Here is a 24570-nt window from a genome sequence, read left to right as displayed (position 1 = left end):
CCCATGACGAGGCCCTGGCTGAGCACTTCACCCACATGATCCCGTTCCGGCCCCAGAAGGACTTCCGAGTTGTTATCCTCATGGTACAGCAGGGGAGGCTGAGGCAGGGAGACGCGAGGTCCTGGTCCAAGGTCACCTGCCACCAAGCGCTGACCCTCTGCAGGCTGCCCGCCTGCCTTGCCCACCCGGCCCAGCAGGTGGCAGCAGCGCCTCAGGACGCGCCGGGCGCGGGGCTCAGTGGGGTGGGAGGCGGCTCAGCATCCACCCCGTTCCCACTGGCTGCAGCCGATGGAGGGACCGGCTGGCCCCAAGCCTGTCTGGCTCCTGCGCCGTGTGCTGCCCGACAGCCAGCCGCCAGGACGCCTAATTTCAGGCACCGCAACAGCAGCAGCAATATTTTCGGACGCGCGCTGGCCGGGGTCCCTGACTTGGCCTCAGCAGCGGGACGGCTGTTCGGCTGGCGCTCGGCCTGAAGCGGGCAGCCTGCCCGTGTTCGCACCCGGCCGCCCCCTGAGGTGCGCCTGCCGGCCCTGGCCTGGGGCGGCTCCCTCCCACCACACCCAGGGCCTCCAGGCTGTGGGCCCCGGCCATGCTCGCAGTTTCCAGACCCCTGCAGGCTCCTGCAGACTCCAGGGCTCTGAGCTGTCGTGGCGTCTACGCTGGCTCGGGGTATCTGTGCTGCTCCGCCCTTCCCCACGCCCCTGCCCACCGCGCCCCTGCGAGAGGGGGATCCCGCAGCACACACAGCAGGATGGAGCCCGGGGTGCTCTCCTGACATGCACGCCTGGAGCTCAGCTGTGCCAGGGGACCGTTTTCTCCCAAAGGACTGACCAGTCCTGGGGCAGAGGCCAGATGGTTCACCCAGCATTTGCTGAGTGCCTATTGTGTGCCCTCCCCTACCGCGTGCTGGGCCCTAGCGCGAGCCAGCACCCACTGTGTGCCAGGCCCCACCCTGTGCTGGCTCTGGCACCACCGGCCTGGAAGCTGGGAGAGCCAGCGCAGCCCCCGGGGCCTACGCGCTGCCTCCTCGCGGAAGCCCCGTGGACGGCCTGGAGGAAGCGCACACAGGATCCTCAGCACCACCAGGGGTGACGGGACCCCACTGCCCACCCACCGGAACGGCCAAACCAAGCCACAAAAACTGACAGTCCCAAGTGCAGGCAGGCACACGGGCCGCGGCCCCTCCTTTGCCGGACGGCCTGCAGGACAGGGCGGTCAACTTGTTTAACTTAACGAGGAGGTGTCATCTGCTTCTCACACGACCCGGAGAGAACGAAAGCCTGCGCACAGCGTTCAGGGTCTCGAACTGGACACAACCCAACGTCCCCCGGCTGGGGAACTCCTCTGCGCACTCAACACCACTCTGTGCCCAGGAAGGGGTGACCTCGGGTGAATGGACAGAACCAGGCCCAAGAGGTGCCACGCAGCTGGATCCGTGGATGACACTGGAAGAGGTGCGAGGCTGGGCCACGGGGCAGAGTGGCCCACAGAACGGGACTGTCACCCACCTGCCTTTGTCACAGCTCATAGAACTGTCCCCCGCCTGGGGCACGGGGCTCGCAGCTGGACCGCAGCTTATGTGAATAGGTGACATGTTGATTTCTTGACGGGAGCAGGGACACGCGGCCTCGCTCTGGGGGCAGCAGGGCTTACCAGGTGGCCCGGGCTGGGTGCTCTGTGGCCAGACCCCGGGTGGCCCTCCCAAGGCAGGAGATGGGCCCCCAGGCAATGTGGCTTCTGCCAGGGGAGGCCCGGAGGAAAGGTGTCCTCCAGGCACAGAGCCAGGACCTGGCTCTACTCCCCCAGAGGCTGACGTGAGGGCCCGGCCTCACCTCCTTTGTCACTCCCTCCCTGCTACCCCAGCCCCTCGCTGGGGGCCTGGCACAACCTTCTGCACGGCCAACTCCACCTGCCCCACACCTCGATCCCCACGCAGAGGATGCTGCAGGAAGTGGCCAACAGTCCCGAGTCCAGTGGGGGCTGGGAGGGGCACATAGGCCAAACCCCACAAATGCCCTCAGTCCACTGGACGCGCACCAGCCACCCCCAGGATGCCCACTGGGTGCCCCGCACCTGACACCAGTTCATGCTTCCAGTGACAACCCCACACTGAGGACCGTGTCCTCCCTGCTACACAGAAGGGGAACTGAGGCACAGGGCTGGGCTCTGACACGCAGGGAGGCCCCAGCCCTCAGCCCCCCAGCTCTGCTCGCTCTGTGACAGGACAACAGTGGGGCGGGGCGGCAGCTCTGGGACCAGCCCTGCTTTGCACAGAGGGGAGGCCGTGGGAGGGGGCCGAAGCCCCGGCAGGAAGTGCCGTGTCTGTCGGTGACTGGGGGCAGCCTGGCGGCCTGGCCCTCGGGACAACAGGGGGGCATTGTCCACCCCGTGAAAGGCGGTCATTGAGGCTGTGGCAAGGGGCGGGGCGTGGCAAGGGGCGGGAGCCAGGAGCAGCTGTCACCCGGGTCACCCGTGAGCCGGGGTGGCACAGGTGGAGGCGCCTTATCTGCACACACCCGTGACCCTGGCCGAGGGCAGGGAGCGCCAGGCTCTGTGGCCTCCTCACCCCGCTCCCTGACACGGGGTCACGCCTGGCCTGTCTGCACTCGGATGCCTGGGCACTGACCCGAGGGGAGCCAGCAGGGGGCTCCGCACGCAGGTGGCCGCGGTCGGGTCCTCAGAGCCGGACAGTCCCCTTGCACCACACCACTAACCCCCTTCCCGGCGGCCTCACGAGGGCCCCGTGGCCCCGCAATGCCGTCTGGGCCCGCACGTGCCAACCTCTCCAGGCCTGGCACCTCTGAGGGGTGTTGGTCAGCTTTTCCGGTCAGGGTCCCTCGGGCGGGCTCTGCCTGGCGTCTCCTCAGGGCCAGGGCGAGGCTTTGCACCTCCCGGCAGGAATGCCATGGCAGCCACGCCGTCCGGGCACCGGTCCCCGTCCACGGCAGGGGCAGCAGGTCCGACAGCTTCTCCGCCAGCCAGGCCCGTTTCCTCCACCCCATCCACGCCCAGGGGAGGACATGCTGAGACGTGCAAATCCCGCTCCCCCCAGCTTCCACGGCTATTGGCGTCCAGTGTGGCCCAGGCCACCCCTCTCTGTGGGGGCCTTTGCCTGCTGACGGTCCCTTTCGCCCCGTTTCTTCCTGGTGATCAGTGGACCTCTTCTGTCGGTAGGGCTGAGCCCTGATCTGCGCCCTATGGCCTATCTTGCTGCCCTCACGTCCAGCTTTGGTGCCTGGCGTCCCCCAGACAACTGTGCTCTTCCCCTCAGGAGGCCCCGGGTGCGGCTGGGGGGCTGCACCCCACTCACCCTCCAAGCCCCAGCCCCCTGCAGGTCCCAGCAGCCCTGCTGACCCATGGGGGTCGCAGCCGCCAGCCTGGGCATTGTGTGGCTCCCGGGGCCAGGGCCTTTCCCGAGCCTGCGGTGTCGGTCTCCCTTCCTCCCTGTCGGAGGGGCCAGACTTCTGCGTCGACGTGGCCAGGTGGGCGTGTCATCCCCTGAGCCTGAGAAAGTGCGCCTGTGGCAGGAAGTGCCCACGGGAATCCCCTGGTGCTCCTCACATGGCTGGGGGAGGGGCTCAGAGGAACCGCAGGGCCAGGGACACCTCCGGGGTCACCAGCCCTCAGGTGCACCTGCTCCCCCACCCCGACACTGGGGCTGGTGATAGGGGACTCGGAGGTGCTGGGGACCTGCTCCCTCCATCTCAGCAGGGGCCTGCGCAGGCTCTAGGTTTAGGGGCACCTGGCCGGCCAGGCCTCAGAGGCCTTGGGGTGTGGGGCCCCTGGATGTCCTTCCTCCTGGGAGACCCAGGAGGGCATGTGGGGGGCACTGGGGAGGTCTATGCAGTGAGGTGAGATTTAGAGGCTGTGTGGGACCATGGTCCTGGGTCCCTACGGGGGGTCCTAGTGCACTGGGCTCCCCCCTGTGTGACAGCTTGGCGAGGGCCCCGGTGCAGGCAAGTGGGATGGGAGCCTCTGCTCCTTCTGCCGGCCCTGGAGGGGCTGATGGAGAAGCTGCCGTCTATACAGCAGTGGCCTTCAAGGCCCCCGGCTCGGGGCCTGCTAACGTGCCCTCCTGTAGTCCCCCTGCCCCTGGCCTGATGTCTCACACCCAAGAGGAAGCACGGCCAGTGGCACCGGGAGTTAGGAGGAATGGGTTCTGTGGGGGACCCTGGGCCTGAGACAGGGATACACTTTTAGGCAGGAAGGACCCCAGCTTGTCATTAGCTGTTACCACCTCCTGAGCTCCGCGTGGCAGGAGGCAGAGGGAGAGACTCGCTGTCGCGGACTGAGTGCCTGGGATGGACCCAAACATACCCGCAGTGGAGAGGTCTGTCGGTATTGCTGCCCCACACGCACCCCCACTTCTGGAACCCAGACCCAACTTTTTCCTGGGAGGGCCGCTCCAGGTCCCAGAGGCAGGCCCAAGTCCCACCTTCCCACCTGGGCCGAGGCCTCTGGTCCTATCGCGCCGCACCTGCTCACCCCACACACAGCCCAGCGCAGCCCTGCTGTCCCCATGGCACCAGCCTTGTCTGAGCTAGGGCTGCCCGGGTGCACCTGACACCAGCACCTGACACCAGCCGAGACCAATGAGCCGTCCTCCAGATCCGAAATTTGTCGCCAGTGCCAGGAGTGGGCAGGAGGGGCCCAGAGACTGAGAGCTAGGGACGGAGGGACAGAGAGACAGGGACAGAGGGCCAGGGGCCCAGGGGGCTGGGCCTTACCTGCGGAGTAGGGCTCCTGCTTGTCGGGGTGTGTGAACTCCTGCCGTTCGTACTTGGCCCGGATCCACTGCTCCCGCAGGAGTCTGGGGAAGAGAGTGAGCATCGTGCTGAGCCCGACCGCGGGGCTCACGGAGGCTCCTGGAACCCCGTGGGCACAAGGCCCCTGAAGGAACCCGTGTCCACCGCCTCCAGAAGGCAGGGTGGAAGGGCCACCAGCTTTGATTTTTAAATCATTTGTTAATCAGATAGTTTTACCACTAATACCTCCCCTTCAAAAAAAAAAAAAAATTAGCTCTGGGACACCTGGTGGTTCTGTTAGTTTGGCACCTGACTTGGTTTCAGGTCAGGTCTTCATCTTAGGGCCAGGAGATCGAGCCCCACGTCGAGCTCTGTGCTCAGCATGGAGTCTGCTCAGGACTCTCCCTCTGCCCCTCTGCCTGCTTGTGCTCTAAAATAAATAAACAATTCTTTTTTTTTAAGATTTTATTTATTTTTTTGAGCAAGAGACAGAAAAGGAGCAGGAGTGGGGGAGGGGCAGCGGGAGAAGCAGACTCCCCGCTGAGCAGGGAGCCCGATGCAGGACTTGATCCTGGGACCATGACCTGAGCTGAAGGCGATTCTTCACCATCTGAGCCACCCAGGCGCCTGATAAATAAATCTTTTAAAAATACATGTAAAAAAAAAATTAGTTCTAGGGGCATCTGGTGGGTTCAGCCAGTAGAGCATGCAACTCTTGATCTTAGGGTCATAAGTTCAAGCCCCATGTTGGGGGTAGAAATGACTAAAATAAACTTTAAAAAAAACTAGCTCCAATTCATGTATCATCAAATGTGGCCACGGAAAGCATCAAAAACAGAGGTCCCAGTCTCTCCCGAGGCTGTACCGCCATTACCCCAGAGAGGACCCCCGTGACCCGGCCCCCAGCCACAGCCCACTGCCGCGTGGACACTGCACGTACACAGAATCGGGCGGGGTGTGTGGCCGTCTGTGCTGGACGTCCTGCATGGAGCACTTGGCCTGGGTGCCTCGTCCCTGAGGCTCCCAGCAGCAGCAGGAGGAAGCTGGGGGAGCAGGCGCCGGGGGAGTCCCCACCCTGCCCAGCAGAGCTCTCCCAAGCCACTCAGCCACCCGGGGCCCCGGCAAGGCCAGGGTGCACCCTTCCCCAGCTGCTGAGGCCATCTGGCCAGCCTCCTATACCAGGGAAAACCAGCACCAAAGGGGGTTCCCACTATGCACCAAGCCTCATGATGAGGGAGGCCCACACTCCTGTCTGACACTGTTCCTGAAACCGAAGACCTGCCTGTGCTCTCAGGAACTTGGGGGAGACAGGCCTCAGGGCTCCTCCACTGGTGCCAGGGCCCTCGGGGTTAACATGGGTGCCCCCCCCTGCAACCCAGAGCAAATGCAGAGCTGGATGTCCCCATGGCACCAGCCTTGTCTGAGCTAGGGCTCAGACGGACTGCCACGGCCTGGAGCCGGGGGCCGGGGGCAGCCAGGTGTGCAGGGTGACCACCTCTGGGAGCCCCCCACCCTACCCTGCCCAGCCCTGGAGCGCCCCGCTCTGCCCCCACTCAGGGCGGGCCTCCCACCTTCCCACAGCCCATCGGGGTGTCCCTAGCGCCGGGCAGGCAGCAGACCCCTTCCTTCCGCCCCCTGAGGCTGGTGCGAGCTGGGGGCACACCCGTGGAACCCCCCGCAGGAGCGTGGCTGTCTGCAGGCTCATCCACCACGTCGGGGTGCTGGCGTCGGACCGCCACTCCCGACCACCCTGCTGCCCTGGTCCCGTCAGCCGCAGAGTCCTACGCTCAGGTCCCTCTGCCCAGAGGCCTGGGCCTGGCCTCTCCCTCCTGGGGAGGTGACTGCCCTTGGGGCCTGCTTCCCCTCCCGCAGGGTGGGCAGCTCACCAGGCAGTGTCGCTCTCTTCCTTTGTACCATGGGGAAACTGAGGACCCAGGCACGGCTGCCGTCCCCACCTGCCTGTGCCCTCTGAACTCCCCAAGGCAAAGCCAGACCTCCTATCATTTAATCTGCCTGATTTCTGGCCTGGTTATGGGTTGAATTGCATCCACCACCCCAAAAATATGTTGGAATCCTAACCACCAGCACTTTACAGATGGGCCCATTCGGAAGGAAGATGGTTGTGGATTAACACGTCACAATGCATCAGGCTGGAGTGGGGCGCCCCCAGAGAGGGGGTCTGGACACAGGACAGCCGTGTGCAAGCTCAGGAGGGGGCTCAGGAGACGCGCCCCGCACATCCCAATGGCCAGCCTCCAGGAGGTGAGCTGACCTGGCCGGGGTTTTGTCCCTGCCCCGTCCAGCTGGGAACCCTGCCCACTGAGGGCTTGGGGGCACCTTAGGGGCACCTTTGGGCTCTGGCCTTCTTTCCGGGCCCCCAAGAGGGAAGCAGAGGGCTGGCTTACAGCAGAAGCAAAACTGGGAGGAGCCCTGCTGACTTTCTTCCTGCAGAGGCAGGGCTGAACCCGAGGGCGGGGGGCAGACACAGGAAGGGGGCCCATGCCCGCCTCTCTCTGAGTCACTGCCTGACGTGAGTGTGACCTCATCCCCAGGTCTTCTGAGCACCGTTCCTCGTGGTCTCCTCGTGGACTTGCCCGTGAACTCCAAGCCCCAGACAGGAGGCTGGGGAGGGGGCACACATCCCCTGGTTCCTCCTCAGGACACCCTGAGGCTGCTGCACCCCCATCCTGCAAGGGGCCCTGCTCCTCGGTGGGGATGCTGCACCCTACAGTTTACCGAGTGATTCAAACCATGCCCCTTGCCACCACCCCACACTGTACCCCACAGTCTACATGGGATCCGCAGCCTGCCCCCAACCACACCCCACAGTGAGCTGAGTGTGTTGGCCACCACTCCTCGCTGGTCTCATGGCTGCCTGGTCAGGTTTCCCTGTGAGGGGCTGGGACCCCACCCCTGCAGGCATCTGCACCCCCCTAGGCCTCAGGGGCGTGGCCTGGGCAGGCCTGAGTGCCTCCCAAGGGTGGGGATGGTGGCAGGCTCAGCTCCCACAAACTTCACCTAGCAGAGGCTTCTGGAAGGCAAGGCCTGCCCGGGGTCAGTTTGCTCCCTCCCAGGATGCCCCGTCACCTGGACAGGGAGTGGTGGAGGCAGGGATGGTCTCTGCGAGCATGTTATAGGGACCAGGGCACGGAGGAACCTGCCAGGCATCCTGTGACAAGGACACAGCCTGCGGGCCAGTCTGTCCCTTGTCATACACTCAGAAGGGAGATACAGGGCACGCATGCAAATAAGCAGACCACGGAGCAGCCTGCAGCTGAAGTGAAAATCCCAACAGCTGCTGGGCCTCGATGGTTCATATCGAGATGGCCAGGCAGGGCCTCGGGCTCCAGATTCCCCGTGGGCCCAGAAGTGGCTGGGCAGGGGGGCTCAGGATGTGACCGGTACCTGCCCCGGGGCGGGGGGGGGGTCGTCCCTGGCAATGGTTCTTGTCCCCAGAGACCTTGTGGCCATCAGCAGCATGTCCCCGGCCAGGTCCTCCCCCTTCTTTGCAAGCAAGGGAAGTTTGCCCCAGGCAGGTGGCTGAGAGCAGGTCTCCCACCTGCCTGCCTGGGATTGGGAACTCCCAGAGGAGACCCACATCCCAAGTCTTGGTTCCAGCTCATCTGCTGGGATCTGTGTCACCCTAAGAAATTCACCCAACCCCTCTGGGCCCTGGGAGCACCCTTGTCAAAAGAGAGCTGTCATCTCCAAGCCGTGGCTGCGCCACTGTGGACAGCGGCGAGCAGAGGCAGGCCAGTTGGGGGGTTTGAGTGATGCCCAAGGGGCCTGTCCTGCCCTGGAAGCACAGAGGGACATGGCGTCCTGGGGGGCGGTGCCCAGGGAGGCAGGGGGTTCAGGGAGGTCAAGAAATGCTGGGAGAAGGCAGCCCTGGTGGCTCAGCGGTTTAGCGCTGCCTTCAGCCCAGGGCCTGATCCTAGAGACCCTGGATCGAGTCCCATGTCGGGCTCCCTGCGTGGAGCCTGCTTCTCCCTCTGCCTGTGTCTCTGTCTCTCTCTCTCTTTCTGTGTCTCTCATGAATAAATAAATAAAATCTTAAAAAAAAAAAAAAAGAAATGCTGGGAGAAGGGGAGCCTGGACGGGGTGGACACCCCCCGGACCTTCTCAACATCCTCCTCTGACCACCTGGGGGCACTTGAGGCCCCCGGAGATGCATGCAGAGACCCACAGTGAGGCCTCACTGCCCTCCCTCCAGCCACCGGCTACCACCCCATCACCAGGCTTGGGGACTCGGCCATCCGCCCCCGCTCTGAGGGTGGCAGCCAGTGCCCAGTGGGTCCTCCCAACTCCAGCCCCTGAGAGAACCCCGCTGTGACTTACTGACAGTCGGAAAACGTGGGCCGGTAGTAGAAGGGAGGCACTTTGGACTCGTATGTGTCCCTCGCAACGTCATTCCCGTGGGAGGCCATGAACTGCAGAGGGAGGATGGGGTCAGTGCTCCTGGAGGCCGGGGCCTGGGGCAGGGGCCGGCTGACCCCAGAGCCCTGGTGGCCCCCAGCCCCTCCTGTCCCAGGGGAAGCAGTCCGCAACAGCCGCAGAGACAGCACCTCCAGTTCCACAGCAGGTGGAAGGGGCCCTGGAGAGGGTGGCAGAGATCCTGGGCCCTCCTCGTGTCCCCCAGGGCTGCAGAGCTGTCCCTCTGCTCGAGGTGCCCCATCCTCATCTCAGGTGAGGCCCGCTCTCCACTCATCTGGCCCATGCCCAGCAGGCAGCCCTTGAGTACTAGACACAGTGAGGGCCCGGGGCAGCGAAGGGTGGGCGGCAGGGGTCAGGAACCTGGAGCAGACTACTTACACAAGCAGTGGGGGAGCAGCAGGTGCAAAGGCCCTGGGGGCAGTGCCCGGCATGTGGGAGGAGATGCCCGGGCTGGTGCAGAGATCGGGCAGCAGGGAGTGCAGGCGGCCTGGAGGGCGAAGAGGGCGGAGGAGATTCCTTCCGCTCCACTCCTGCCTCCTTCCCGACGCCCTGGCGGAAAGCCTTTCTTCTAAAGACACTGAGCTTTGAGGACTATCAGGTCGTGACCAAGGCCGACCCAAGTGGGTCAACCGGAAAAAAACACCAACAGTAAGGCTGGTACCAAATTAGAATTCCAAAATCAGCTGCTCTTCTATCTAAAACATCAGTCAAGAACTAGGCAAAATACAAAGGACCAGCCTCATGAGAAATGTTCAGTCTCCACAAAGACAAAACGGACGCGTTCTGAGGGATGCACAAGAAACCCTGCCCAGAGACGCATGTTCTCCTGGTGTCCCTCTGTGTCATCTTTGCAGTTGTCAAACAAGGCAAAACAAAACAGGGATAGGATTTTTTAAAGCTAGCAATGGTTATAAAGTTCATTTTAAAAATTAACAAGCAAAAACGTTCTAGAAAATTCTGCAAAGACTCTTCCTACCAGATATTAAAACCTGGTACTGACCAGAAAGCCTAATCAATCCAACCAAACAAGGTCCAGAAATAGATCCAGGAAGTTCTAATATTCGATATTAGATTTAATAGGATGGATGGGGGGAGGGATGCCCATTCGTGTCAGCAGTGGGGGCAGGAAACTGTGAAACCATCAGACAAAGTGCATTTGGACACAAACTTTCAGTCAAAAAAGCTCCAATTGAATTAAAGATGTGATTTCCAAAACTAAACAGTAAAAGTAGTAGATAAAAGCCATGGTATAATTCAAAAAATAATTTTAGGAAAATATGGGAGGAAATCTTTGTGACTTTGGATGAAGACATGGTTTCTTGGATGTGATCCCCAAAGCACAAACAAAAGAAAAAAATGGAACTTCATCAAAACGAACAACGTATGTGCTTCAAAGGATGCCGTCGAGGGCGCGCGAACGTTACGCCGAATGAAAGAATCCGGACGCTGAAGGCCACAGTGTGTGGCTGTCTTCACACGACGCGGCCAGAAGGGGTGACGCCCAAGGTGGGACGCAGCCCAGCAGGGACAGGAGGACGTCTCCTCGGAGGTGATGGGAGCACCCTGGAACCAGACACCAGTGGTGGCTGCACAAACCCAGGAATGCGATCAGTGCCACGGGACTGCTCACTTCAAAACGGCGGAGTCGTGGCTTTCACCTCAGGAATTAAACCTAGAGCTCCTGAAGAATATCAACTGCACGTGGAGCATTTCGAACATTTTATCTAAAAAGGAAAGTTAAAAGATACCTCACAGGAGGAGAAACGCTATTTGCAAATACCGTATCTGACGCGGTGCTCGTGTCCAGAATATATGAAGGACTCCACGTCGGAGCTCCCGGCTCAAGAATAAAAGCACAACCCGTGTTTAAAATCAGTGAAGGATCCGAATGGACATTTGTCTAAAGGACACACACAAGCGGCCAACAGACATATGAGAAGATGCTCACGTCGCTCATTATTCGGGAGACGCAAGTCAACCCCACAGCGAGAGACCACCTGCAGCCCCGGGGGTGGCCCGGCTCGGAGGCCAGCAGGGCAGCACGTTGGGGGGACCGGAACAGTCATGCACGGCCAGTGGGCACGTGCCCCGGGGACCAGCAGGTCCCTTCCGACACGGCCGTGCCACCCGGTCCAGGAGAGGCCACTCCGGCCCCCGCCCCGAGAGCTCGCCCAGACTGTTCCAGCGGCAGCATTCACGGGGGCTGCAGTGAGATGACCCCAGGCCCGGGGCTGGACGGGCGGGTGCGTAAGGCGAATGAGGTCCGTCCACACAGTGGGAATTACTCTGCGATAGAGGGGTGTGTGGTGTGGACACCTGCCACCCCGTGGGGGAAGCCCGGACACGTGGTGCTCCCTGGGGGGGAGGAAGTCACAGGGAGCACGGGGGGACATGGGAGCAGTGACCTGACCCGTCCGGAGGAGCGCATCCACTGGAACAGAAAGCAGACTCCCTGCTTCCAGCGGGGGCTGGGGAGGTGGTCATTTGGGGGAAATCTTCCAGGATCAGGCAGGGGGGATGGCTGCGTGGCCAGGCGACGTGGTGAAACCGACGGGCCACAGCCTCGCCCGGGAACTGCCTGGGGTGTGAACTCTACCTGGGTGATGCCGTGATGAGTCAGACCAGGCCTGGGGCCAAGCGGGACCATCTACACACCCTAGAACCCCTGAAACCACGGAAGACTGACAAATTTGACTACATCAAAGTAAATAAGTTTCCACTGCAAAAACCACCTCGAGCAAAGTCAAAAGACAACCCAGAAAAAAACGTCTCCTACTACCACCTCGGAGGGTTAGATCCCCAAATATAGAAGAACACGAGAAAGCGGAAGCGCCGATGTGCGCCCGCAGGGGCCAAGGCTGCGCCTGGCAAGGCGGACGAGAAAGCACAAGAGACTCCAGACCACGGCCTGAGATGCCCGGGGTCACTCTAGACCCAGAAATGCTGCACGAAGACCCCATGGGGATGCGGCCGGGAAGGACCTGGGGCAGAGTGCAGGGTGCAGCAGAGGCCTTCAGATGCAGGCTGCGGGGCCCAGAAGCCGCCGGGGAGGGAAATGGAGCCAAATCTGTGAGAAATTACAGACGTGTGGCCTCGGACCCGCAGGGATGAGGCTTCCAAGAGCTGCCACTGGCCCTGCCGGGGCACAGGTGCACCTGCCTGGCGGCCACTATCCCTCCAGTCACCTAGTCCACTGAATAAGGACTCTCCAGGAGAGGGATCACTGTGCATTGTGGGGGGGACGCCATGGGGGCCCCACACGGTCACCGGCTCCCTGCGTGCACGTGGCTCTTGACCAAAACACAGCCTCGGGGAAGCATCCAGGTGTTTGTGCACAGATAGGCGGGCAGACAGAACAAGGCCCAGCCATATGGTGGATGTTACCTTCTTGTAAAAAGGAGCGGAGCCCTGACCCACCAGAACCTGGGTGACCCTGGACGGGGTGGGGGGGGGCACTCGGTGAGAGAAGCAGACGCAGGGCCACCTGCTGGCCCTTTCATGGAAGTGCCCACCACAGGCACAGCGGTGGGGACACAGCACAGGAGCATCCTCCGGCCTGTGCACCAGACGGCTAAGCGCACGGGTTCTCTCCCAGGTGGAAATGTCCTAAAAGTGACTTTGGTGTCATTGGCCCCTAAACACACCAAAGACTGCTGAGATGTGCGCTTCCAACAGGCAAACTGGAGGCCAAGGGCACAGGACACAAAGGTCCTTTTGACCCCGCCTGGCCCCCGGCCCCACCCTCTGCCCTCTCACCCTCACCCATCCCCCCTCCCCATCCCATCCCTCCTGCCTCTCTCCCCACCCCTCCTACAAACCCTGTCTTCCCCCTGCCCTCACCCCCTGCCCCCTCCCGCTCCCCTACCCTATCCCTCCCAACTCCCCCCCCCCCCCCCACCTTGCAGTGTTAGTCCCAGTCAGGAGTCTGGAGCAAGGGTAAAGGGACCTTCAGGGTGTCTGACCGGGGGGCCAGGCCCAGGACACCCAGGTGGCAGCAGGACTACAGGGGATCCTCCCACCCACGGCCACCCCCACCCCACCCCCTCGCAGGCCCATACCTCCACTTGGGCCTCCTCCCAGGCATCCAGGCAGACAGACTTCACCTTGCTGACCTGGGGGATATTCCGGTGGATTCCGGAGCAGCTGAGACAGATGAACACCCCCAGGGTGTAGGAAGCCCAATCAGGATCTGGAAGGCAAAGGCCAGATGTCTGCTCAGGGAGGCTCCGACCCAGGGAATGGAGCAGGGCCGGGACTCTCGCCTCTGTCTGCCCATCCCTGCAAAGGGAGGCTGGCAAGGAGATCCCTGAGGCTCACGGGTTCTGTCCCACGTGAGGTCCCTCCCACCTGCCACAGGTGAGCAGCCCCATCCCCGATGTCCTAGCTGCTCCGCGGACACCCAAGTGGACAACGCATGGCCATGGGAGATGTGCTGGACGATGGCACTCGATCATGACAGGGACGTTGGCTTGGCCACGTGCCCACGCACTCGGACACACCTTGATGTCTCACTTACCCTCAAAGTGCAACGGGAACACGTGTGTGCATGAGTGGACGCAGCAACGCGCAGGGTGCTGATGGCTGCTTGACCTAACTGGGCAAGCAGGTCCAGGTATAAGTCGGCCCACTTTTCATTTGCAATCCATTTGCAAAAGCTGGTCCATTTGCAATTTTTCATATTGATGCACGGCAACCGAGCACAGTGGAACGTGACACGATATACTGGGCCCTGGAAGTGGCTCCGGGATTGTCTGCGTTCTGCACCCCCCATCCTAGTAACTGAGTGAGAGCCAGAGGCCGAAGGAGGGAGGCTCAGAGCGAGTGCTCAGAAGGGACGATGGTCTCTGAAGCACCTTCCGCTTGTAAGTAAAGCTTCTCCTGCATCAGGCTGGTTTAAGTCAGATGCCGGGAGGCCAGAGCCTCTCCTCAGATACCAAAGGCCTCATCACAGGCCCAAGCTCTGTGCTAGAAGTGTTTGCAGGGCGTGTGCAGATGTGAGTTGGCAGGTGTGGGTGTGCACATGTGTGTGAGCAGGTGTGGGTGTGCACACATGAGTGTGAATGGGCAGGTGTGGGTGTGGGGGCCGGTGCACCAGGCCCCTCTGGTTCCTGGACCAAGGACCCAGCAGCCCTGGCCCTGGGGGTGGCTGGCCCCTGCCCCAGACTCGCAGTGGCCCCAGGGCACCCGCCCTGCCTTGGTCCCCAGCTTCCTTCCCTGCCTGCATGGGGAGACAAGGGCCGGCTTGTTGCGGGACCCGAGAGGGACACAGGGAGTGGTGGGCTGAGCAATTGAGCACAGGGGTTCTGGTGATGACAGGCCCCACTCATAGCATCCCTGTCCCTGTCCCTGTCCCCGAGGCGCCCGTGGGGCGTGTGACCTGCTCTAGGGTCTAGAGAGGAAGTGGAGATGAGGGAGGCAGGTCACTTCTAAGTGGCACCCAGAATAGAGAAGTTTCGGGAGAAAAACAGCTACATCATCCTGAGGGACCCGTGCCCAGCCCCACAGGCAGACTGTCCGTGGGGGCTGGGGATCCTCTGAGCCCTCACTTCCAACCTCCCCTTGATGGGTGTTTATGGGATGGGGGTGCCTGGTGCAGGATGGGCCTCCTGGTGAGCCTGGGGTGCTAGGCGACGGGGCAGTGACTCCAGGCACAGACACAGGCTCCTGGTGGGGAACCTGAGAGCACCAGGGGCCCCAGCCCTCTGCCCCCTCCCTGTACTGGGGTTAGCAGACATCACTGCTCCACACAGGGTCAGCGAGGGATGTGGCCCAGAGAGCCTGAGGCCTCGGAGTGTGGTTCTGGGGGGTCCTTACCCCCACTCTGAGGAGCTATGAGCAGAGGGGCAGACAGACCACCGGCCCACCCACCCATCCTCCTGGACATCCCCTGTGTCCACCCTGGCTCCCCGTGTTCCCCCCATGGCCCCAGAAGCCAGAGCATCCTAGCAGCTTTTGCTCTGGAACCCTCCAGGGACTTCTCACCACCTCTCCTAGCTCCTCCTGGGCTGCTCCAGCCCCCCACATTTGGCGTCCCCTTCCTCCACTCATCTGGGTGCAGAGGTCACCCTCACAGGCTCCCCGGCTGCCAGCTGGGGGCCCCCTCAGTGTCCATCTCGGTTCCTAACCCCCTCTGCCGTCCTTGCATTCAGTTTCTTTGCCTGTTTACCGAGCACTGTCTGTCTCAGACCTAGAATATAAATGGGTCAGGGCTTGACATGCTCTGGGCCCCCTCTTAGCAGCCGGGTCTGTACCCACATCAGGGCCCCAGATGTCTGCACGGCCCCCACAGCCACGTCCCCGAACTCCCTTCCACTGGCCCAGGGAGGTGCCTTGGCAGCAGGGCTTGACTGCAGCCAGAAGCCAGGCCTCCAACATACTGGGGTCTACAGAGCAGGCAGGATGGGCCTGCAGGGAACCCCACAGAGTGGGCAGCTGGGGAACCAGCTCCGTGCCTCCCCGGGGGCCGGAGGGGGGATCAGAGAGCCACAGACCCCTTGCAGCCCAAGCGCTCTTGGCAGCACACAGACTGAAGACCCCACACGTGATCATGGGGACGCAGGGAACAGCAGAGCCCGTGGCTTTGCATGAACCAACCTGTGTCCTCTACTCTCAGAATACACTCTCCCTGCATTTTGGTGCCCCTCTCTAGAAACTGCCTGGCTGCTGCCCTGGGGGCACACCGAGGCCCCTGGTACCACCCCCCTGCCAGGCCTCCGCCCCACACCCCCGCTCTCCTGCGGCCCCAGCCCACCCTCGGTGTCCCTCCTGGATGCCCAGGCACACCCACCGTCCTAGGGACCCAGGAGCTGCTCCCTCTGTGAAAATGCTGCCCCACCAGGAAGTGAGCGACTCCTCTGGTCCAAGAGAATGTGAGCAGGGAAGACCCACACGGGCCACAGACACAGCCGCCAGCTGGGCCGGGGCTGCACCCCTGCCACCGTCCTCTGGTGCTGCCGCCTGCGAGGAGGGCCCCCCTCCCCAGCAGCGAGGAGCTGGCAGGAGTGGGCAGACATGGACTGCGGCCCAAGCTGCAGATTTCTGTAGGAAATCGCATCAGGGCAGGGCAGCAGGCTTTCTCCCAAAGCCAGACTGGGGAGCTGTGGCTCACTCACCCATTCACACTCACCAGAGAAGCACCCGGGCCCCTGTCCACCTGAGTGGCCACACTCCTGCTCACCAGGGAGGACCCCGTAGCCCCATCAGACGTGCTCTAGAGCTGAACAGACCCGCACCCGAGCCTGGGGGGCTGGGTCCCACTCCCTCCCCACCCTTCCTAGCTGTACGCCCCAAAGAAAATCACTTCACTGCTCTCTCTGTTTCTCCTCTGTAAAGTGAACAGAATACCATCAAGGACCCTGAGGCCACTAACAGCAGGGGGGACAGCCTGGCACACAGGGTGCTCAGGTAATGGCAGTCATCACACAGTGGCTGTGTGGCTCTGCTGACACAGCCCAGGCCACACGCCTTCCCAGGCACCCTCACGCACTCACGTCCCCGTTCGGATGCTAATTTCCTCAGCCCCTCTGAGCACAGGTCTGTGGCGGAGACCATGACCTGCCTCTCCTCCTCCCCGGGGTCACATGGCGCAACACTTCTCAGCCACCTGGAAGCTCGGTATGGCCGTGATTCTGGGCTATGGAACGTGATCAGAGGGACCCACGTCCCGCCAGGCCTGGCTGACGGCCACCACCCACCCATGGTGCTTCTTGTCTGCATCCTTGACCAAGGGGGTGGGGGTGGGGCGACTCTGGTGAGGGTGGAGGGGTGGAGGCCCCTGAGTCACTGTCTGGAGCAGAGAGGTCCCAGAGAGCTGGGACAGGTACCTGTGTACAGCACTGTGTTGTGAGCCAGTAACAAGCCCGGCCTCTGAGATGCAGAGCTGTTTGTTGCAGCTGCTGGGCTTCCTGACTCGGTCTGTCTCATTCATCGTGGGCTTCCCAAGGACAGAACCCAGCCAAAACCAGAGGCCAGGTTCTGTGATGAATTAATGACCCAACAGCCCTCTGTCTGCAGAACCCCTACTTCCCAAGAGGGCACCAAGGCCTTCTCCCCGACTCTACTAATGAACATTTGCTGAGGGCTACACCGTGCAGGGAGGGCTGGTGGGGCAGGAGAGGGCAACACACAGTCTACAATGAAAGGCTATCCCCGGGCAACAGGTGGAGAGCACCAAACCGAGGTGCAGAAAGGGGACAGTCAATCCACCCCCGGCTTCTGTCTTCCCCAGAGACCTCCACCAAAGCTGCTTAGTCCACCACTGTGTAGAGTGCCTGGCAGGCACATGGTCTGGGGCAAGCAGCACCCCTTCCAGGCTCGCCACCTCCTGTGTAAGATGGGACAGTAACCATCACTTGCAAAATAAGCCCAACTGGGACAGTCACTAGGGTGCAGAAGAGACCTCACTTTTTACCACTTGGTAATATCTGCTCTGACTGTGGACCGCTGGCCCAGGGCTGTCTCCTCACAGCCTTCCCTGACATGTGAGGAAATTCTGAGGTTGGCTAAACAAAGCCCACCAAACGCTCCTGCTCAGCCATCCTCCATCCTCATACACAGACTCTGGGACAAGGCTGTCTCTGTCCTGGCCTAGAAGACCTGTTTACAGAACACCTCAGTGGGGATTGGCAAACTGTAGCCCTTGGGCCTGTTTTTGTAAATAAAGTTTTATTGGCACACAGCCACACCCCTCATTTACACTTTGTGGCTGCTTCTGCAATACAGCGGCAAAGTCAAGTGGTTGTGACGAGGAGGTGTGGCCAACAGAGCCTGAAATATTTACTATCTGGTCCTTTAAGAAAACATTCGCCAGGCCCTGCATTAGAGGGAAAAGGGTGAGACAGATGTGAGAGCAAGGAAGGCATGTGATCAGAAGGCATAGCATCCTGCCACCACTAATGATCAAATGACAACAAGGCTCCTAGTTTGAAGGAGAGGTTACGAACTTGTCTGCCATCCTGCGGCTGGGACAAGGACCTACTGTTGTACAACTTAAAGCTGTTTGGCCCCAGCCTGCCCATCCAGCGTGTGGGAGTGTGGGAGGTATGCACACACACACACACACACACACACACACACACATGCCCTCAAACAGAACACAAGCAGCTGCTTCCATGGAGGGCTCTAGGAAGTCTGAACTAAGGGAGACACTAAGCCCTTCACATAAGGGTAAGGACAGGGCACCAGGCTGGCTCAATCATGACAGCAACTGACTTGATCTGAGTCATGAATTTGACCCCACATTGGGTGTAGAGAGTACTTATAAAAAAAAAAAATGCGGGATCCCTGGGTGGCGCAGCGGTTTGGCGCCTGCCTTTGGCCCAGGGCGCGATCCTGGAGACCCAGGATCGAATCCCACATCAGGCTCCCGGTGCATGGAGCCTGCTTCTCCCTCTGCCTATGTCTCTGCCTCTCTCTCTCTCTCTCTCTGTGACTATCATAAATAAATAAAAATTAAAAAAAAAAAATGCCAGCTAAATCAGGTGTGTCAGAGACTAGAGCAACACAGTTATCACTTGAGGAATAGAAAGTTTGTACCTTTTTTTAAAAAAAGATTTTATTTATTCATGAGAGAGAGAGAGAGAGAGAGAGAGGCAGAGACACAGGCAGAGGGAGAAGCAGACTCCATGCACCGGGAGCCCGACGTGGGACTCGATCCCGGGTCTCCAGGATCAGGCCCTGGGCCGAAGGTGGCACTAAACCGCTGAGCCACCCGGGCTGCCCAGTTTGTACCCTTTTAAAAAAGCTTTGGTGATGGCACCCTGTTACTCATCCACTGGAATGGCTGAAAAGCAAAAGACCAACATTACCAAGTGATGACGATATGGAGCAACTGGTAATTTCATACACCACTGGCAGGAGCATAAGTTGGTTCAACTCACTTTGGAAAACAGTTGCTCACATAATTAACCATCTTTTTCCTGTATACCAGCAATTCTACTCCTCAGTATTTACCAAAGTGGAGTGAAAACACATCCACAAAAAGATGCGCATACCCAATAACATTACAAAGAAGACAAAACCATGACCACCAGTGATTTACACCAGGAATGCAAAGCTGGCTTAACATTTGAAAATCAATGTAATTCACCATATTTACAGATTAAAAATGAAAAAACATATAACTGTCACTAGATTCAGAAGAAGCATGTGATAAAATCTAGCACCCTGGTAAAAAACTAGGACGTCTGGGTGGCTCAATGGTTGAGCATCTCCCTTCAGCTCAGGGTGTGATTCCGGGGTCCTGGAATTGAGTTCTGCGTCGGGCTCCCCACATGGAGCCTGCTTCTCCATCTGCCTATGTCTCTGCCTCTCTCTCTGTGTCTCTCATGAATAAATAAAATAAAATAAAATAAAAAAGAAAACTAGGAATAGAGGGGTGCTTTGCTAACTCGATATACAGCATCATGAAATATCTATAGCTAACATCATACCTAATGGAGAAAGACTGAATGCTTTTCCCTAGAATCAGGACCAAGACAGGAATGTCTGTTCTAATCACTTCTATTCAAAACAGAGTTGGAGATTCTAGTTTGTGCAATAAGGCAATAAAAGAAATAAGCTTCCAGATTGGAAAGGGAAAAATAAAACCTCTTTTATTCATACACAACATGATTATCAACCTAGAAAATTTGATGGATTCTAGAAAAACACTTCTAGAATTAATAAGGCTGCAGGATATAAGATAAATATACAAACATTAATTATATTTGTATATATCAGCAAAAAGCAGTTGGAAATTGAACATTTAAAAATGTCATTTCCATCCTGGAGATTGTTGTACAACAATGCGACTGTTTTAAATGTCACTGAACTATACTTGAAAGAGGGTAAAATAGTGAATTATATGTCATATAGATTTTACTACAATGAAAAGTTAAAAACACCATTTATAATTGCATAAAAAAATGAAATACGCAGTGGTAAATATGACAAACAATAATGCAAAGTAATGCACTGAACACTACAAAATACCGCTGAGACAGATGCATTACAGACCATGCGACTATGAAGTGAAAGATACCACTTTCAGGTTGGAAGACTCGATATCGTGAAGATGTAAATTCTCTCCAAATTTATCTATAGACTCAATGTCATCCCAATCAGAACTCCAGGAGGATTTTTAAATGTAAGTTAAATGAGTTCTAAAATTCAGATGCAAATTCAGGGGACCTAGAATAGCCAAAACAACTTTGGAAAAGGACAAAAATGGAGCACTAATACTTCTGGGTTTTAGAATTTATTGTAAAATTACAGTTATCGAGACAGCACAGTATTGGCGTAAAAACAAAGAGAAGATCACTGGCACAGAACAGAGCCCAGAAATATTTCCATACGTGTTATTGATGAAGGTGGAAAGGTGTCTTAGCAGAGAAAGAATAATCTTTCAGCACATGGTGCCAGAACAGTCGGACATCACCTGCAAAAATACTAAACTCGGCCCATGCCTCCTACCACCTACAACAAAGTCATTCAAAATGCATCATCACGCTAAATGTAAAACCCAAAACTATAAAACTTCCAAAAGAAAACAAGAGAAGTCTTTGTGAGAGTGCATGAGGCAAAGCCTTTTTGGTCACAGAAAACTAAAAAAAAATTAAGTTAGCGTCATCAGAATTTTTTAAAAGGTCTGCTCTTTGAAGGATGCTGGTTGAGGCAAGTTACAGCGGGAGAAATTTTGCAAATCGTGTCTCTGATACAGGATGTGTGTCCAAAATGCACAAAGGACCTCTGAGAGTAACAAGAACACTAACATCTCAGTGACATGAAGAGGCCGACGGGAATCCGAAGCACATCAGTGGGGGCCTGGCTCCCGGCACTCCTACGGGGGTGCATCTTACTGTGTGTAAATCATACCTCAATAAAAATGAATAAAAAGTCAGTGGCTGTTTCTATGGCTCCAGCCCTACCCCAGAGCCCAGAGAAGCAGAAAAACCAGGGCTTTTCACCCTGCTGGTCCTGCTGGGCGGGGTGGACAGGGACCTGCTTTCTCTAGGACATGCATGCTCCCTCCTCCAGGAGCTATGTCCAGCTGGCTCCTGGGGGCCACGCAGGCCAGTCCACGGGCCTGGCCTTAGAGAAGGAAGGAGGAGCGTCCTGGGCATCCCTCAGAGGCCCCCTGGTCACCCTGCCTGCCTCATCACACGCCCTGGGGCTGAGGACTCAGCACGTTACCCCACCTGGTCCCACAGCTCCATCTGAGGCTGATGCTATGATTAGGCCAATTCTACAGAGTAAGACACGTAAGGCCCAGCAGGGGTCAGACACTTGCCTTAGGTCGCACAATGGCAGACTGGCCCGGAACTGAACTACTTTCCTCCACAGGTTCAACAGAGGCAGGGGAGAGAGAAAAGGGGTCCCGGGGGTGGAGGCGGGTCACAGGTGAGACCACTGCTCACAGTGGTCATTGGTTCCCACCTGCTGACAGGCACCCCAGTGCCCTTTCAAGCCCATTAGTAGGCTGAGTTCACATTCAGGTTCTGAGGCTTCCAGGAGAGGAAGAGGAGGGGGAGCCCTCACCCCGTCACAGGGAAGAACCCTGCACTGTGCCAAGGCAAGGGCCCCGGGACAGGTGCGTGGTGCCGGGGAAGCGCCAGCGGGAGGTGGGCTGAGCTGGAACCAGGGGGGGAAGGCAAGAAGCCGAAGCGTGGGGCGCACACAGAGGCCGGCTATGTCTGGATCAAGCCAGTGGGACGCTTGGACCTGAGGTGCAAAGTGTGGTTCCCCCAAATCTCAGGCTGATGATTTCCACAGGGTTGTCTGGGTGCCACCTGCCTAGCAAAGATCTGGCTCCAATGTCACCTTTCTGTGGCCAGACAGGACTGTCACTGAGTGCCACCCAGAGGCTGGCCTGCCTGCCCGAAGCACCTGCACACGGTAGCTCAAGGCAGCTCCAGCAAGTGTGCCACCCACTGATGGGTAGAGTGCCTGTGATCCTAAAGATGGAGGCGTGGGGCCTCCCCCTGGGATCAGCTGGCTGGGGACACGGTCTGGCTGTCTCAGGACTCAGCGACCCTGGAGGGTTCCCCCATGCTTGAAATGCTGCCCTTGAGCCTGGGGTGGCTGTTCAATCAAGAGCCCAGATTTTAAAGAAGGATCTTGCCTCTGGAAGTAGAGCTCTTGAGGGGACTGACTGAACAACAGTTGACGACTTCCAGCCTCCAGGAGAGGGAGCCCCTGCACCCCACCCCCACCCCCCACCCCCCTGCAAGTGCCCGAGGGTGGAGTACCAGCAAGCTGGTCCCCCACTGGCCCTCATGGGTTGCTCCATGGGTTGCTCCAGGAGCCCCAGTACTCCTGCAGGAATTCCTGCTGAAATGTGCCTGCTCTTCACCCCTCCCTCCTCCCTCCAAGAGATCTCTGCAGATCTCTTGGGCAGATCTCCACAGGAGGGCCACCCTGATCCTACATGTGCACATGCGGTGGGAGGCTACGAAGAGCTGGACAAAGGCTGACAGGAGGTCCCCAGGGGAGACGTCACCCCAGCATTAGGGGGCCAGATGGGACTCGGGGCTCCTTCTCAGGCTGCTGGAGCACAGCGGAGTCTGCCCACACCCCCACATCAGAGCCAGGAGAGAGGCACCCAGCATAAGCAGTCTACATGTCCACAAAAGCCTCATGCTCCCGAGCCCAGAGCCCCTCGGGTGGGAGGGTAGCGAGTGGGGAACCCCAGCACCAGGACCCCCTGACCCCAGGCCCTGTTCTGGCTGCACCCCTTCCACATGGGGCAAGGAGCACAGCAGCAGCAGCCAGCCAGCCAGCCAGCCAGCCGTCCTCTCTCCGGGCACCAGGGACTCTGAGACTCCTTGCCCAGTAGCCTGGAGTGGGCCTCCAGGGCCCGTGTCCCCCAGCACAGACCACGAGGTGCTCTGTGCAACACTGCACCCCAGGGCATGTGCTGGTCTGGGGGAGCAGATGGAGGCCCTGCACCTAGAAGAGAGGGCTGTAGAGAGCAGCCAGGCCTGAGTGAGGAGCTCCACTCCTGCCCAACCCACATCAGCACCGGCACACCTCCAGTGCCAGCCTCCAGGTGCCAGCCGCGCCCTCTGTGCACAGACTCTGCCCCAGGCTGCCAGCTCTCTCACGGCTCCTCCCAGTACCCCCACCCCACCTCCCAGGGTTGTCCCTGCCCTCTGTTTGCCCCTGCTCTGCCCTGCCTTCTCCCAGGGAGCCTGCAGGTGACTCAGCCCCTCACCATTTCCTGGAGCAGAAATGAGGCATCTGTCCAGGTGAGACAGGGGGCAGGGCGCGGCAGGACGGGGCAGGTGGCATCACCCCCAAGCAAAGTCCAGCAGGGGAGGAGAGCACCGCCTATGCAGGGAGCCAGAACCAGGGGTCTTGGCAGAGCCCTGCAGCCGGCTCCGGAGAACCTGTCCCTTGCACACTGAGGCCCAGGAGTGAGGGGGGCATGGGTGCGGGCAGGGGGCTGCCAGCACCCCCACAGCCCCCTGCTGCCGGAACCCTCCCAACTCGCTCTGCTCTGTCTGCTTGCCTGGTCCTGTCTCCCTGCCCCCAGAGCAGCTCCGGGGCGGTGGGCACGTTTGCCTCTGCATGCCGAGTGGATTCCCCGAAGTGGTGGCCAGCTACAGAGCAGGCAGTGAGTGAGCTCCTGGCGGCGTGGGGCGCGAATCTTCCCCTCTCTCCCCTTCAGTGGGGGACCCAGCCGTCCCTTCAGACCCTCCCCTCCTGCCTGGCCCAGGGGTCTCCTTCTGGCACATTCCCTTCCCACCCTGGGACCACCCCCTTCAGCACCCATGCTGCCCGATTTCAGAGTCCTTCTCCTGACCCTGCGTGTCCACCCTAGCATCCCCGCCACTCACCAGCCCCCGGGGGCACACTCCGCGGGCCGGCGAGGTGCTCCACCGTCCTGGGCTGGGCAGCATGCGGCTGGCCTGCCCACCGCCAGGCTCTGGACACCTCCCTTGCATCTCATCTCGTCTCCTGGTTGTGAAAACCGTACTTGGGAGCCAAGTGGACGTGGTGGTTACACAACACTGGAATGTTCTAAATGCCACTGAACTGTTCGCTTTTATTTATTTATTTATTGAAGATTTTATTTATTCATTCCTGAGAAACACAGAGACAGAGGCAGAGACACAGGCAGAGGGAAAAGCAGCCCCCACGCAGGAAGCCCGATGCGGGACTCAATCCCAGGACTCCAGGATCACGCCCTGGGCCGAAGGCAGGCACTTAACTGCTGAGCCACCCGGGGATCCCATTGAACTGTTTGCTTTTAGTGGTCAATTTTATGTTATGTGAATTTCACCTCAGTGAAGAAAAAAACAGAAAAAGAAAACTGTGTACATTGCCAGTTTGTACATTGGCTTCCTGGTGTCTACCTCCAGCCTCTTTCTCTAGAATGTTCCCCGGCCCCAAGCTTGAGTGCCCACTCAGA

The 24570-nt window shown here is 59.2% G+C and overlaps 1 protein-coding gene and 1 long non-coding RNA gene across 3 annotated transcripts in view; one reads left to right on the top strand and one right to left on the bottom strand.

Moving 5' to 3' along the window:
- The window catches only part of ADAP1 (ArfGAP with dual PH domains 1), a 54331-nt gene that overhangs the window by 13288 nt on the left and 16473 nt on the right, over positions 1-24570 (bottom strand). Inside the window, exons 1-4 of one of the 2 annotated variants that reach the window (XM_038539699.1) lie at positions 23996-24091; positions 13238-13368; positions 9084-9175; positions 4728-4810 (exon numbers count right to left, since the gene is read on the bottom strand). In XM_038539699.1, coding sequence (XP_038395627.1) covers positions 4728-4810; positions 9084-9172 — 172 coding nt within the window. In that variant the 5' untranslated portion in view covers positions 9173-9175; positions 13238-13368; positions 23996-24091. Of the gene's footprint in view, positions 1-4727; positions 4811-9083; positions 9176-13237; positions 13369-23995; positions 24092-24570 lie in introns of those variants that run through there. The other variant, XM_038539698.1, reaches the window with a different exon arrangement.
- LOC119872169 lies at positions 23340-24189 on the top strand. The gene is made up of 2 exons (XR_005360677.1): positions 23340-23404; positions 23692-24189. It is a non-coding gene; the product is annotated as an uncharacterized LOC119872169 (long non-coding RNA).

Source organism: Canis lupus, chromosome 6 (assembly GCF_011100685.1).
Source record: "Canis lupus familiaris isolate Mischka breed German Shepherd chromosome 6, alternate assembly UU_Cfam_GSD_1.0, whole genome shotgun sequence".
Taxonomy (NCBI): Eukaryota; Metazoa; Chordata; class Mammalia; order Carnivora; family Canidae; genus Canis; species Canis lupus.
Note: the sequence above shows the minus strand (reverse complement) of the source record. Positions and strands in the feature narration are given on the sequence as shown.